Source organism: Pseudophryne corroboree, chromosome 1, assembly GCF_028390025.1.
Source record: "Pseudophryne corroboree isolate aPseCor3 chromosome 1, aPseCor3.hap2, whole genome shotgun sequence".
NCBI classification, from domain to species: domain Eukaryota; kingdom Metazoa; phylum Chordata; class Amphibia; order Anura; family Myobatrachidae; genus Pseudophryne; species Pseudophryne corroboree.
Genome location: NC_086444.1, coordinates 1,133,253,622 through 1,133,268,675, shown reverse-complemented (window position 1 = coordinate 1,133,268,675; position 15,054 = coordinate 1,133,253,622). Strand labels below are relative to the sequence as shown.

Genomic DNA, 15,054 nt, shown 5'->3' with positions numbered 1-15,054 from the left:
ACCAGGACGACCGTGCACCATTAAGGGGGCAGGGCTTCACTATGAGCGGATCCAGCAGCTCACCAGCGCCATTTTCCCTCTGCAGATCTCACTGAACAGTCTCACAGGTACAGCGCAGCTCCTTTTTCAAGACTGCAGATTACCTCAGCGGTGCCAGGGGGTTATAGCAAAGGGGGGTGGGGAGCAATACTGTATACTAAGCCCCTATTAAGGGACTTAGTTTGCGAACCGGCTAAAATCTTATAGTGGCCATAGGGGCGCGGTGTGGCTGGCTCCATCATACTCTGTGTCTCCTTAGAGGGCTCTGTGTGGGTTAACCTCTTCTCTACTGTGTGCTTGTAATTTTAATTGTTACCATGTCAAAAGAGTGTGTGTCCTGTTCTGCAGAGTGCTTATCGTCCTCAGGGGGATCACTACAGTGTAACCAGAATAGTACACCTTCTCAGGCTAGTGGGTCAGAACCGGTGTGCTTAGACTCACTATAGGGAATGATATAAAACATAAATTGTCCCAAAATGAGAAAGAGACGCAATACTTAAGACAGTCTATGGATGACCTGATGAATAGAGATTCAGTGCCCATCCCAGCGTCTCAGACCCCTGCCATTTGTCCACAAAAGCGTATGCTGGCACAAATCATGCATACTGACACCGATGATGACACTGATGCAGATGACGGTGAGGTGGAGTTAGGTGGGGTGGATGCAGCTCTACCACAGGGAATACAGGCCCTAATAGAGACTATTCGGGAGGTCCTGCACATTCCTGATACAGTGATGGAGGACACAGAGGAATCTCATTTCAATGTAAAAAAGAAATCCTCTGCTACCTTCCCTGCATCTAAAGAGTTAAATTCTCTATTTGAAGAAACTTGGCTCACTCCTGACAAGAAGTTTCAAATCCCTAAAAGGTTAATAGCATCTTTCCCTTTTCCGCAGGATGACAATAAAAAGTGGGAGGTCCCACCAATTGTTGATGCCTCAATTTCTAGGTTGCCCCATAAGATAATCTTACCGGTCCCAGGTGCAGCCTCCTTAAAGGACATGGCTGACCGCAAGATTGAAACCACTCTCAAATCTCTGTACACGGCTGTGGGGGTGGCTCAGAGACCCACTATAGCTTGTGCATGGATCTCTAGGGCCATTTCCAAATGGTCAGGTACAATGATAGAGGACCTAGATTCCTTACACAGGGGGGAGATAGTTTTACTCCTACAACATATACAGGAATTTTATGGTTGAGGCCCTAAAAGAGATAGGCTTACGTCACGCACACTCCACGGCCAAGGCCGTCTCAGCACATAGGGGCTTATGGCTACGTCAGTGGAAGTGGATTCCAGGAAGGGTGTGGAAAGCCTACCTTTCACAGGTGAAGCCCTGTTTGGATATGAACTGGATACATGGATATCCAAGGCTACAGCAGGTAAGTCTACATACCTTCCTTCTGCAGCACCCCCAGCTAGGAAAACTTACACGGCCCCAACACTGCAGTCCTTTCGGACAGCAATATTCAAGGGTAAATCCAAAGGTAATTCTACTACCTTCAAAAGTAATAGAAGTAAACCCAGAAAACCTGCAACTGCAGGTTCGCAGGAACAGACCTCCGGCTCTGCTTCCTCAAAGTTTTCAGCATGACGGTGGACCGCACTGCCTGGAAGACAGGCAGGTGGGAGCCTGCTTAAGATATTTCGATCACACATGGGCAACATCAGGCATAGATCTCTGGGTCACAGATTTTGTCACCCAGGGTTACAGACTGGAGTTTCAGGAACTCCCACCTCACAGATTCTTCAAATCAGGCTTACCAGCTTCTGCAGAAGCAAGTATAACCTTAGAGGCAGCAATACAAAAACTGGTACAGACTCAGATCTTTGTTCCAGTTCCACCTCATTTACAGAACAAGGGTTAAAATTCCAATCTGTATGTGGTTCCGAAGCTGGATGGTTTGGTAAGACCCATTTTAAAACTCAAATCACTGAACCCGTATTTGCTGGTCTTCAAATTCAAGATAGAATCTCTGAGAGCAGTGATCTCAGGTCTAGAGGAAGGGGAATTCTTGGTGTCTCTGGATATCAAAGATGCGTACCTTCACATCCCAATCTGGCCGCCTCATCAGGCTTATCTAAGGTTTGCATTACAGGACTGTCACTACCAGTTCCAGGCCCTGCCTTTTGGCCTCTCAACGGCACCACGGGTGTTCACGAAGGTCATGGCGAAGAAGATGTTCCACTCCCGCAGGCAAGGAGTGAACATAATTCCATACCTGGATGACCTGCTGATAAAAGCATCATCCAGATAGAAGCTGCTCGACTCGACTGCTCCAGGATCACGGTGGATTCTGAACCTATCAAAATCTCACCTGGAACCAACGAGAAAACTTCAGTTTCTGGGAATGATACTGGACACGGAAGCAATGAGAGTTTTCCTTCCACTGGAAAAGGCACTGGTAATCCAGTCGATGGTACGGGAGGTTCTAAAACCACCTTGGATATCAGTGCATCTGTGCATTCGTCTTCTGGGGAAGATGGTGGCGGCTTACAAAGCGCTGCAGTACGGAAGGTTCCACGCAAGGCTCTTCCAGCTGGATCTGTTGGACAAATGGTCCGGATCGCATCTACACATGCACCGGAGGATACATCTATCACCAAGAGCCACAGACGCAAGTCTCAGATGTTGGGGAGCAGTCACCCGGGGGGGGGGACAGTTCCAAGGTAGATGGACAAGTCAGGAAGCCACTCTTCCAATCAACATTCTGGAACTAAGGGCCATATACAAAGCCCTTCTGCAGGCTTCCCATCTTCTTCAAGATCAAGCCATTCAGGTTCAGTCGGACAATGTGACTGCAGTAACATACATAAACCGACAAGGCGGAATAAAGAGCAAAGCAGTAATGTCGGAGCTAGCAAGAATTCTCCTCTGGACGGAAAGACACACGGTGGTGTTGTCCGCAATCTTCATTCCGCGAGTGGACAACTGGGAAGCAGACTTCCTCAGCAGACACAATCTCCATCCAGGAGAGTGGGGCCTTCACTCGGAGGTGTTCGGGTGCTTAATACGTTGTGGGGAATTCCACAAATCGACATGATGGCCTCTCGTCTCAACATGAAACTCAAGCGGTATTGTTCCAGGTCGAGAGACCCACAAGCAGTGGCGGTAGACGCTCTGGTGACCCCTTGGGTCTATCAGAGGGTGTACGTGTTTCCACCACTTCCATTGATTCCAAAAATTCTCAAAAGAATAAAAAGGGAAAGGGTTCAGGCAATTCTCATTGCCCCGGATTAGCCAAGAAAGGCTTGGTATGCTGATCTACTGGAGATGCTCCTAGAGGATCCATGGCCTCTACCTCTTTGAGAGGACCTTCTGCAATAAGGGCCGTTCGTCTATCAAGACTTACCGCGGCTTCGTTTGACGGCATGGAAGTTGAGCGTCAAATTCTAGCCCGGTAAGGCATTCCAGACAAGGTTATTCCTACAGTACCTTGATCCAGGCCAGGAAGGGGGTAACGTCGGGACATTACCACCGGATTTGGAGAAAATATATTTCTTGGTGTGAACTCAGAAAATTTCCTGCAGAGGAATTTCACCTGGGACATTTTCTGCTTTTTCTGCAGTCAGGTGTGTATGCGGGCCTACGCCTGGGCTCCATAAAAGTCCAGATTTCGGCCTTGTCCATTTTCTTCCAGAAACAATTGGCTTCTCTACCTGAGGTTCAGACGTTCTTAAAAGGAGTTTTGTACATCCAACCACCCTTTGTGCCTCCCACGGCACCTTGGGATCTCAACGTGGTGTTGCAATTTGTGCACTCTGAATGGTTTGAACCTTTACAGGAGGTTGACGTAAAGTTTCTTACGTGGAAGATCGTCACACTGTTGGCCTTGGCTTCAGCAAAACGTGTGTCGGAATTGGGGGCATTGTCTCACAAGAGCCCCTACTTGATTTTTCATGAAGATAGGGCTGAACTCAGAATTTGTCAGCAATTTCTTTCAAAGGTGGTGTCTGTGTTTCATATCAAGCAACCTACTGTGGTTCCAGTGGTTACCGACACCTCTTTTATCTCAAAGTCCCTGGATGTTGTGAGGGCTTTGAAGATTTATGTGAAGCGGACAGCTCGTCACAGAAAATCTGACTCGCTGTTTGTTCTCTATGATCCCCAAAAAATTGGGTGTCCTTCTTCAAAGCAGTCTATTGCTCGCTGGATCAGGCTTACTATCCAGCAGCCTTATTCATCGGCAGGATTGCCGGTTACTAACGTACAGGCCCACTCTACTAGATCAGTGGGATCTTCCTGGGCGGCTGCCCGGGGTGTCTCGGCTTTACAGCTCTGCCGAGAAACTACTTGGTCAGGTTCAAACACGTTCGTTAAGTTCTACAAGTTCGATACTTTGGCCTCTGAGGACCTTCAGTTTGATCAATCAGTTCTGCAGGAACCTCAGCACTCTCCCACCTGGTTTGGGTCTGGTAGGAGGGGCATAGAGGGAGGAGCCAGCCCACACTATTAATCTCTTAAAGTGCCGAAAGGCTCCTAGTGGACCCGTCTATACCCCATGGTACTAATGTGGACCCCAGTATCCTCTACGAACTACGAGAAAAGGATTTACCGGTAGGTAATTAAAATCCTATTTCTCTTACGTCCTAGAGGATGCTGGGGACTCCGTAAGGACCATGGGGATAGACGGGCTCCGCAGGAGACATGGGCACTTTAAGAAAGACTTTAGATCTGGTGTGCACTGGCTCCTCCCTCTATGCCCCTCCTCCATACCTCAGTTTCATACTGTGCCCAGTCGAGACTGGGTGCTTTTCAGAGAGCTCTCCTGAGCTTTCTGACAGAAAGTATATTTGTTAGGTTTTTTATTTTCAGGGAGCCTGCTGGCAACAGACTCCCTGCATCGAGGGACTGAGGGGAGAGAAGCAGACCTACTTCTGTGAGTTTCAAGGCTCTGCTTCTTAGGCTACTGGACACCATTAGCTCCAGAGGGAGTCAGAACACATGTCTCACCCTGGAGTTCATCCCGGAGCCGCGCCGCCGTCCTCCTCACAGAGCCGGAAGATAGAAGCCAGGTGAGTATGAGAAGAAAAGAAGACTTCAGAGGCGGCAGAAGACTTCATGATCTTCACTGAGGTAACGCACAGCAGTGCAGCTGTGCGCCATTGCTCCCACACACGGCAGTTACTGTAAGGGTGCAGGGCGCAGGGGGGGGGCGCCCTGGGCAGCAATATAAACCTCATTTCTGGCAAAAGAGATATATATACAGCTAGGCACTGTATATATAAAGAGCCCCCGCCAGTTTTTATTATATTTAAGCGGGACAGAAGCCCGCCGCCAAGGGGGCGGGGCTTCTCCCTCAGCACTCACCAGCTCCATTTTCTCCACAGCACAGCTGAGACGAAGCTCCCCGGACTCTCCCCTGCTTATCCACGGTGAAAGGGGGTTTCAGAGAAGAGGGGGGCACATAATTGGCAGCAAATAATAGTATTACAGCGCTACTGGGTAAACACATTGTGTGTTTTTCCTGGGATATTAGCGCTGGGTGTGTGCTGGCATACTCTCTGTCTCTCCAAAGGGCCTTGTGGGGGAACTGTCTTCACATAAGAGGATTCCCTTAGTGTGTGGTGTGTCGGTATGTGTGTGTCGACATGTCTGAGGTAAAAGACTCTTCTAAGGAGGAGATGGAGCAAATGTGTGTGGGTGGTGTCACCGTCGACAACGCCGACACCTGACTGGATATGTGGAATTAAGTGCTGAGGTAAATTTATTACACAAAAGATTAGAGAACAGACAGGGAATCTACCCATGTCTGTCCCTATGTCGCAGGGACCTTCAGAGTCTCAAAACGCCCACTATCCAAAATAATAGACACTGATACCGAAACGGAGTCTGACTCCAGTGTCGACTACGATGATGCAAAGTTACAGCCAAAACTGGCAGAAAAGTATTCAATATATGATTATTGTAAAAAAAGATGTTTTGCATATTACTGATGACCCATCTGTCCCCGACACGAGGGTACACATGTTTAAGGGGAAGAAAGCTGAGATAACATTTCCCCCCTCTCATGAACCAAATGAATTGTGTGAAAAAGAGCGGGAATCTCCAGACAAGAAACTGCAGTTTCCCAAAAGAATTCTCATGGCGTATCCTTTCCCTGCTAGGGCCAGGATACGATGGGAATCCTCCCCTAGGGTGGACAAGGCGTTGACACGTTTACCCAAAAGGTAGCGCTGACATACCAAGATACAGCTACCCTCAGGGATCCTGTAGATAGCATGCAGAAAAGTACTTTGAAGTCCATTTACACACATTCTGGTACACTACTCAGACCGGCGATTGTGTCGGCAGGGGTTTATAGCGCTGTAGCAGCGTGGACAGATACCTTATCAGCAGAGATTGAAACCCTAGAAAAGGATACCATGTTATTGACCCTAGGATATATAAAAGATGCATTCTTATATATAAGACATGCTCAAAGAGACATTGGTCTACTGGGTTCTAGAGTCAACGCTATGTCGATTTCTGCTAGACGTGTCCTGTGGAACATGCAATGGACAGGTGATGCCGACTAAAAGAGGCATATGGAGGTTTTACCTTACAAGAGTGAGGAATTGTGTGGAGAAGGGATCTCGGACCTGGCCTCCACAGCTATAGCTGGTAAATCTGATCCTTTGCCTTATATTCCCTTACAGCCTTATAGGCCCTACACACATGCCGATTTTTTGAAAGATATGAACGATCTCGTTCATAAATGAACGAGAACTCGTTCATATCTTTCAGTGTGGAGGCTCCAGCGATGAACGATGCGCGGCCCCGCGCTCGTTCATCGCTGGTCCCCCGTCGGCTGTGCATGCAGGCCAATATGGACGATCTCGTCCATATTTGCCTGCACGTCTATGGAGCCGGGTGACGGGGGAAGTGAAGAAACTTCACTCCCCCCGTCACTGCCCCCCCGCCGCCGGGTCGCCCGTATCGGCCGTCGGGCACCTCGGCGGCACATCGCCATATGTGTAGGGCCCATAAGAAAGCACGACATTATCAAATGCAGTCCTTTCGGTCGCAGAAAAACAAGAAAGTAAGAGGAGCGTCCTTTCTTACCGGAAGTAAGGGCGCAGGGCACAGCTAGTTCCCAGGAACAGAAGTCATCCCCGGCCTCTACTAAATCCACCGCATGACGCTGGGGCTCCGCTAAGGGAGTCCGCCCCAGTGGGAGCACGTCTTCGACTCTTCAGCCACATCTGAGTTCACTCACAGGTGGATCCCTGGGCAATAGAAATTGTTTCTCAGGGTTACAAGCTGGAATTCGAAGAGGTGCCTCCTCGCCGGTTTTCCTTATCGGCCCTACCGGCTTCTCCCCTAGAAAGGGAGATAATATTAAATACAATTCACACATTGTATCTCCAACAGGTGGTGCTCAAGGTTCCCCTCCTTCAACAAGGAAGGGGATATTACTCAACCTTGGCTGTAGTCCCGAAACCGGACGGTTCGGTCAGATCTATTTTAAAATTAAAATCTCTGAACCTATACTTGAAAAGGTTCAAATTCAAGGTGGAATCGCTCAGAGCGATCATCGCCAGCCTGGAAGGGGGGGATTTTATGGTGTATCTAGACATAAAGGCTACATACCTTCATGTTCCCATTTATCCACCCCATCAGGCGTACCTGAGAATTACGGTACAGTATTGTCATTACCAATTTCAGGGTAATTGGCGGAAATGATGGTGCTCCTACGCAAGCAAGGAGTCACAATTATCTCATACTTGGACGATCTCCTAATAACGGCAAGATCAAAAGAGCAGTTGTTGAACAGCGTGTCACTTTCGCTGAAGGTGTCACAGCAACTCGGCTGGATTCTCAATAACCCGAAGTCACAGTTGGTTCCTATGACTCGTCTGCCCTTCTTGGGTATGATTCTGAATACGGACCAGAAATGGGTTTATCCTCCGATAGAGAAGGCCCAGGAACTAATGACTCTGGTAAAAAAAAAAACTATTAAAGCCAAAACAGGTGTCAGTGCATCACTGCACTCGGGTCCTGGGAAAGATGGTGGCATCTTACGGGGGCCATTCCCTTCGCCAGGTTCCATGCGAGGACTTTCCAATGGGATCTACGAAACAAGTGGTCCGGATCACATCTACAGATGCATCAGTTAATCACCCTGTCCCCTAGGGCCAGGGTATCTCTCCTATGGTGGCTGCAGAGTGCTCACCTTCTGCAGGGTCGCAGGTTCGCCATCCAGGACTGGATTCTGGTAGCCACGGACGCGAGCCTCCGAGGTGGGGGAGCAGTCACACAGGGAAGAAACTTCCAAGGTGTTTGGGTCAAGTCAAAAAACTTGTATTCAAATCAACATCCTGGAGCTGAGGGCCATATACAACACCCTTCGGCAAGCAAAAACATTGCTTCGCGACCTACCGGTTCTGATCCAGTCAGACAACATGACCGCAGTAGCTCATGTAAACCACCAAGGCGGCACAAAGAGCAGAGTGGAAATGGCAGAAGCCACCAGGATTCTCCGCTGGGCGGAAAATCATGTTAGCGCATTTTCAGCAGTTCATTCCGGGAGTGGACAATTGAGAAGCAGACTTCCTCAGCAAACACGACCTGCATCCAAGAGAGGACTTCTTTAGGAAGCCTTCGCACAGATTGCAAGTCAGTGGGAACTGCCACAGATGGACATGATGTCGTCCCGCCTCAACAAGAAGCTACAGAGGTATTGCACCAGGTCAAGAGACCCTCAGGCAGTAGCTGTAGATACCCTAGTGACACCGTGGGTGTCCCAGTCGGTCTCTGTATTTCCCCCTCTTCCTCTCATACCCAAGGTGTTGAGAATGGTTGGAGGGAGAGGAATGAGAACAATCCTCATTGTTCCAGATTGGCCACGAAGGACCTGGTATCCGGATCTGCAGGAAATGCTCACAGAAGATCCATGGCCTCTTCCTCTAAGACAGGACCGGTTGCAACAGGGGCCATGTCTATTTCAAGACTTACCGCGGCTGCGTTGGACGGCATGGCGGTTGAACGCCGGATCCCAGCGGATAAGGGTATTCCGGATGAGGTCAGTCCTACGCTAATAAAGGCTAGGAAGGACATGACTTCTAAACATTATCACCATATATGGCGAAAATATGTTTCTTGGTGTGAGGCCAGGAATGCTCCTACGGAAGAATTCCATCTGGGCCGTTTCCTTCACTTCCTGCAAACTGGAGTGAATTTCGGCCTAAAATTGGGATCTATTAAGGTTCAGATTTCGGCCTTATCCATTTTCTTTCAAAAGGAATTGGCCTCTCTCCCTGAAGTACAAACTTTTGTGAAGGGAGTACTGCATATTCAGCCTCCTTTTGTACCTCCGGTGACGCCTTGGGACCTTAACGTGGTGTCAAGTTTCATTAAGTCACACTGGTTTGAACCACTTAAAACGGTGGAGTTGAAAAATCTCACTTGAAAGGTGGTCATGTTATTAACCTTGGCTTCGGCTAGACGAGTGTCGGAATTAGCGGCTTTATCACATAAAAGCCCCTATCTGGTTTTCCATATGGATAGAGCGGAATTGCGGACCCGTCCTCAATTCCTGCCAAAAGTGGTTTCATCCTTTCATATGAACTATTGTGGTGCCTGTGGCTACGCATGACTTGGAGGATCCCGAGTCCCTTGATGTGGTCAGGGCTTTGAAAATTTACGTGGCCAGAACGGCTACAGTCAGAAAAACAGAAGCACTGTTTGTCATGTATGCAACCAACAAGATTGGTGCCCCTGCTTCAAAGTAGACTATTGCTCGCTGGATCTGTAACACGATTCAGCAGGCGCATTCTACGGCGGGATTGCCGTTACCTAAATCGGTCAAGGCCCATTCCACTAGGAAGGTGAGCTCTTTTTGGGCGGCTGCCAGAGGGGTCTCGGCGCTACAGCTGTGCCGAGCTACTACTTGGTCGGGTTCAATCTCCTTTGCAAAGTTCTATAAGTTTGATACCCTGGCTGAGGAGGACCTCTTGTTTGCTCAATCGGTACTGCAGAGTCATCCGCACTCTCCCGCCCGTTTGGGAGCTTTGGTATAATCCCCATGGTCCTTACGGAGTCCCCAGCATCCTCTAGGACGTAAGAGAAAATAAGATTTTAAACCTACCGGTAAATCTTTTTCTCGTAGTCCGTAGAGGATGCTGGGCGCCCGTCCCAAGTGCGGACTACGTCTGCAAGACTTGTATATAGTTATTGCTTAAATAAGGTTGTTATAGTCTCATCGGTCTTGGACTGATGCTATGTCGTTTTCATACTGTTAACTGGATAGTATATCACAAGTTATACGGTGTGATTGGTGTGGCTGGTATGAACCTTGCCCTTGGATTAACAAAGATCCTTTCCTCGTACTGTCCGTCTCCTCTGGGCACAGTTTCTCTAACTGAGGTCTGGAGGAGGGGCATAGAGGGAGGAGCCAGTGCACACCCAGGCCTAAAGTCTTTCTTAAAGTGCCCATGTCTCCTGCAGAGCCCGTCTATCCCCATGGTCCTTACGGAGTCCCCAGCATCCTCTATGGACTACGAGAAAAAGATTTACCGGTAGGTTTAAAATCTTATTTTTTTTATATTTATTTATTGAATTTTTTTATTAGTTTATACAAAAAACAACATAAGACAACATAAAACATCACATGACAAACATTAACGAACAATCAATCTCCCCCTTACAAGGCTTAAAGTAATTTAGACATAAGCATTGCAGTACATTGGATCTTATTAAGTAAGGATTGCAAATTCTGCTTTTTAGCAGAATATGCAATCCTTTTGCTCGCATGCTGGGGGTCGCCCATCGCAAGCAAGGCCACCCAGCATGCTAATCGCCGCACCCCCTCTGCGACCACTCTGAAATTACGATTGCACTGCAATTTCAGCGTGATCGCAGAAAGTAGGGAAGCCTCATGCCGGCGCTGCCTGGCTGTGACGTCAGGAGGACTGCCGCCATCTTTTTGATCGGAGTGGCTGCGTGCCGCAGCCACCTCGATCACATCCTTACCATGCCCCCATTTGTCATGCCGCGCCTCTGTGCTACTAACGCCGCCCCCGCAATGCTCCGTCTCTGACTGGGAAAAGGAGCGATGCTGCCTTGCGAATGCCTCTGCCTGATTGACAGGCAGTGCTGTTCGCATGTACTGCAGGGCGTCAGCTGTAAATGCAGGCGCATGCGCAAGATGGGCCCAGCGCATGCGCCCGCATCATCATTGTATTTTTTGCGGTTGGATCGTGAGTTGCAATCCAACCTGAATAGGGTCCATTATCTAGAAATTTGATCAGTACTTATCTTTCAAACAGATCATTTTTAAACTCTTAATTATATATGTTTTACACAATGCGTGTATTTATAGGCTTATATGTATATGAGGCCCTCATTCCGAGTTGTTCGCTCGCTAGCTGCTGTTAGCAGCATTGCACACGCTAGGCCGCCGCCCTCTGGGAGTGTATCTTAGCTTAGCAGAATTGCGAACGAAAGATTAGCAGAATTGCGAATAGAAAATTCTTAGCAGTTTCTGAGTAGCTCCAGACTTACTCAGCCATTGCGATCAGTTCAGTCAGTTTCGTTCCTGGTTTGACGTCACAAACACACCCAGCGTTCGCGCAGACACTCCCCCATTTCTTCAGACACTCCCGCGTTTTTCCCAGAAACGCCAGCGTTTTTTTGCACACGCCCAGAAAACGTCCAGTTTCCACCCAGAAACACCCACTTCCTGTCAATCACACTCTGATCACCAGAACGATGAAAAATCCTCGTTATGCCGTGAGTAAAATACCTTACTTTTATGTAAAATAACTAAGCGCATGCGCTCTGCGAACCTTGCGCATGCGCAGTAAGCGACTAATCGCAAAATAGAGAAAATCGGCAATGAGCGAACAACTCGGAACGACCACCTGTATTTTTATGTGAATAAAGTGTAAAATAAGTATATATATATATATATATATATATATATATACACACACACATACACACACATACATACATACATACAAATCTAGAAAACCACAGCACTCGCCACCCCAGAAGCGGGGTGCAATATCTGCACTCACCACTCATAGGGTGGGGTGCATGCAGCCCATGGCCACCATCCCAAATATATACAAACAGAAAGTTCAGCACTCACCATAGCAAGCTCACTTATCCTCACAACATCAATAAATAAATGATGGGGGTTTAGTTAGTGAATTGGCCAATTCTAAACCTGTGTCAGCTGCTCCTTAGTAATTTATCAGCCAGTGTCAGGTGACTAGTGTACCTTTAAAAGCCATAAGATGCATGGCAGATACACATTAAACCTAGTGGGCAAGTGTGCAGTATATTATGTGTGATAAAGTTGCCAGGTTTTAATTTTTGAGACTTTGTGATAGTGCAGGACCTGCATGAAGGTGGGGTACCTTGGCGAGCGGTATGCAGGCTTCCGTGCATTGGTCGATTCACTGGCTAAACCCCCATCATTTATTTATTGATGTTGTGAGGATAAGTGAGCTTGCTATGGTGAGTGCTGAACTTTCTGTTTGTATATATTTGGGTTGGTGGCCATGGGCTGCATGCACCCCACCCTATGAGTGGTGAGTGCAGATATTGCACCCCGCTTCTGGGGTGGCGAGTGCTGTGGTTTTCTAGATTTGTTTGTATATCACGGGGTTAATCTTTGGTTAACTCTTATTAACCGTGGTCACAGGCCTTTTCATGCACCCCTGTGTAATCTCACTTGTTCTAAACCTGTGTCAGCTGCTCCTTAGTAATTTATCAGCCAGTGTCAGGTGACTAGTGTACCTTTAAAAGCCATAAGATGCATGGCAGATACACATTAAACCTAGTGGGCATATGTGCAGTATATTATGTGTGATACAGTTGCTAGGTTTTAATTTTTGAGACTTTGTGGTAGTTTAGGACCTGCATGAAGGTGGGGTACCTTGGCGAGCGGTATGCAGGCTTCAGTGCATTGGCCAATTCATATATCTGTTTGTATATATATATATATATATATAAAAAATGGGGGAATAAGGGTACCGGCGACTGGTGTGATTTAAAATGCAATTGTTAAAAGATTGATTTAAAAGCCAAAAAACTATATAATGATATAAACAAGTTTATTACTCACATAAAAGTAGGTTTAAAACATAAAACTACTAGTAAAATCTTAAGAATGCAAATGTCTTAGTAAAAAGTAAGGAGTTCTAACTTAGCTTTTAAAATAGGCACAGGGGGGTCACCACGGTATGCAGGCTTCAGTGCATTGGCCAATTCATATATCTGTTTGTATATATATATATATATATATATATATATAAAAACGAAAGGCGGTGAAGCAATCAGCGGCACTCAGGGTCTTGTTACAGCAAACAAGTGTATTGAAAAATCACTGCATGAAAACCAACGTTTCGGGACAGACACGTCCCTTTGTCAAGGTGAGTAACAAATGAACAAAAGAGAAGAACATACCTTTATACTATAAAGTAGAAATCCCTCAGGTGTTCGTGCGTCCGGCGCCGCCCGCTGCTCCCCGGAGAGTCCCGGCATCTTCCGCTTACGTCATTCAGCGGCGTCCGCCGGTGCCATGGAGACCGGACAACGCCGGCGCCCCCCACGTGACGTGCTAAAGTAAACAACAGAGAACAAAGTACAGTGCTGCTATGATTAATAGTGCCCCTAACCAAGTGCTGCTGTAACCATGTTGGACGGACCTGTAGCATGTCTAGATACTGTTATAAAATGTGTCTATTCTTTACTCCTAGACATAAATAAACATCCTGTGTGAGCTGTCAGTGATGTGCGTGCATCTAAGAATGGATGACTGAGTGTAGAACAGATAGGCTGACTTGCTGTGATTTATCCTAGCATAAAATCACTACTGCCTGTGATATGTAAATTGAGCATTTGTATTAGTGGAGTGGAGATAAAGTGAGTAAGGTAAGTGGAAATCGAACAGTGTAGAACAACCAACTACCTGGCCCTGAGGTCCGTCTACATGGCAAGCAGTAGGCAAACTATGTGTGAAGTAAACCCAAAGATTGCACGAGTAAAGAAATTGCACATAAATAAAAATAAAGATAGTACAAGTGATAAGAGATGTCCCGGGTACCAAGAGGAAAGAGACAAAAGGACTGAAGACAATAGATAACGTCACATCACTGGTATTAAATTACAGCTAATTAATCTCTTGTCTAAATGTCCTAAATTGCACAAAAGCTAAGCAAAGTCGGGGGGTTTCCAGCAATGAAATCTTCTGGTCCAAGTGGGGTTCTTCTACGCCTCCTGAACCATCTTATTCATTTTTGCAGGAACAAATTCCAAGGCATTAGTTCATTTAAGCCTTTTGAATTGATAGTGTCCAGCTTGTAAATCCATTTGGCCTCACTACGGAACAGTTTCTTTTCCTGGTCGCCGCCTCTGATGGATTTGGTCAGATGGTCGATTAGAATATGTTTGAAATCATTGATAGAATGCCCTTTTTAAGCGAAATGTCTCGCTACTGGTTGTTCTGAGGGCTTGCCAGCTAATGCCTGTTTTATAGCCGACCGGTGAAGGGCCATCCTTTCTCTGGCTGTCCGGATTGATTTACCTACGTAATAAAGATTGCATGGGTATATTACCAGGTATACAATGTATGAGGAAGTACATGTTAGAACATGTTGAATCTTCAATGAAGAATCATTATGCGGATGTTTGAATACAGAGCCCGTCAGCATGTGGCTGCATGTGGTGCATTTAGGGCACTTGTAGCAGCCGAATGGTCTGGTAAGGAACCCTTTGGGACGTTCTGAGTGTAGTCTGAAGCCCGTGACGTCTATATGTACTACAAGGTCTTTGATGTTGCGGCCCCTGGTGAAACAAGGCATGGGGCGCCGGTCTTTAAATGTAGATAAGGACTTGTCCGTTGAAACTATGGGCCATAAGGCTCTTGAGGCCCGGGGGATGACCGCGCTTGCAGTATTGTACTTGGTTACAAACGGGATAATTTCTTGCTGGGGTTTGGCTTTGGTCGTCATTAGACTGTCCCTAGGTATTTGAAGTACTTCCTTCTTATGTTGTTGTAACAGATTGTTGTTTACTTTAGC

At 47.1% G+C, this 15,054-nt stretch overlaps 1 protein-coding gene across 1 annotated transcript in view; it reads right to left on the bottom strand.

Annotated features, from left to right (window-relative positions):
- The window catches only part of MAN2B2 (mannosidase alpha class 2B member 2), a 144,286-nt gene extending 130,753 nt beyond the window's left edge, over positions 1-13,533 (bottom strand). Inside the window, exon 1 of the mRNA XM_063923658.1 lies at positions 13,439-13,533. Coding sequence (XP_063779728.1) covers positions 13,439-13,516 — 78 coding nt within the window. The 5' untranslated portion in view covers positions 13,517-13,533. The remainder of the gene's footprint in view (positions 1-13,438) is intronic.
- Positions 13,534-15,054: the final 1,521 nt, after the last annotated feature.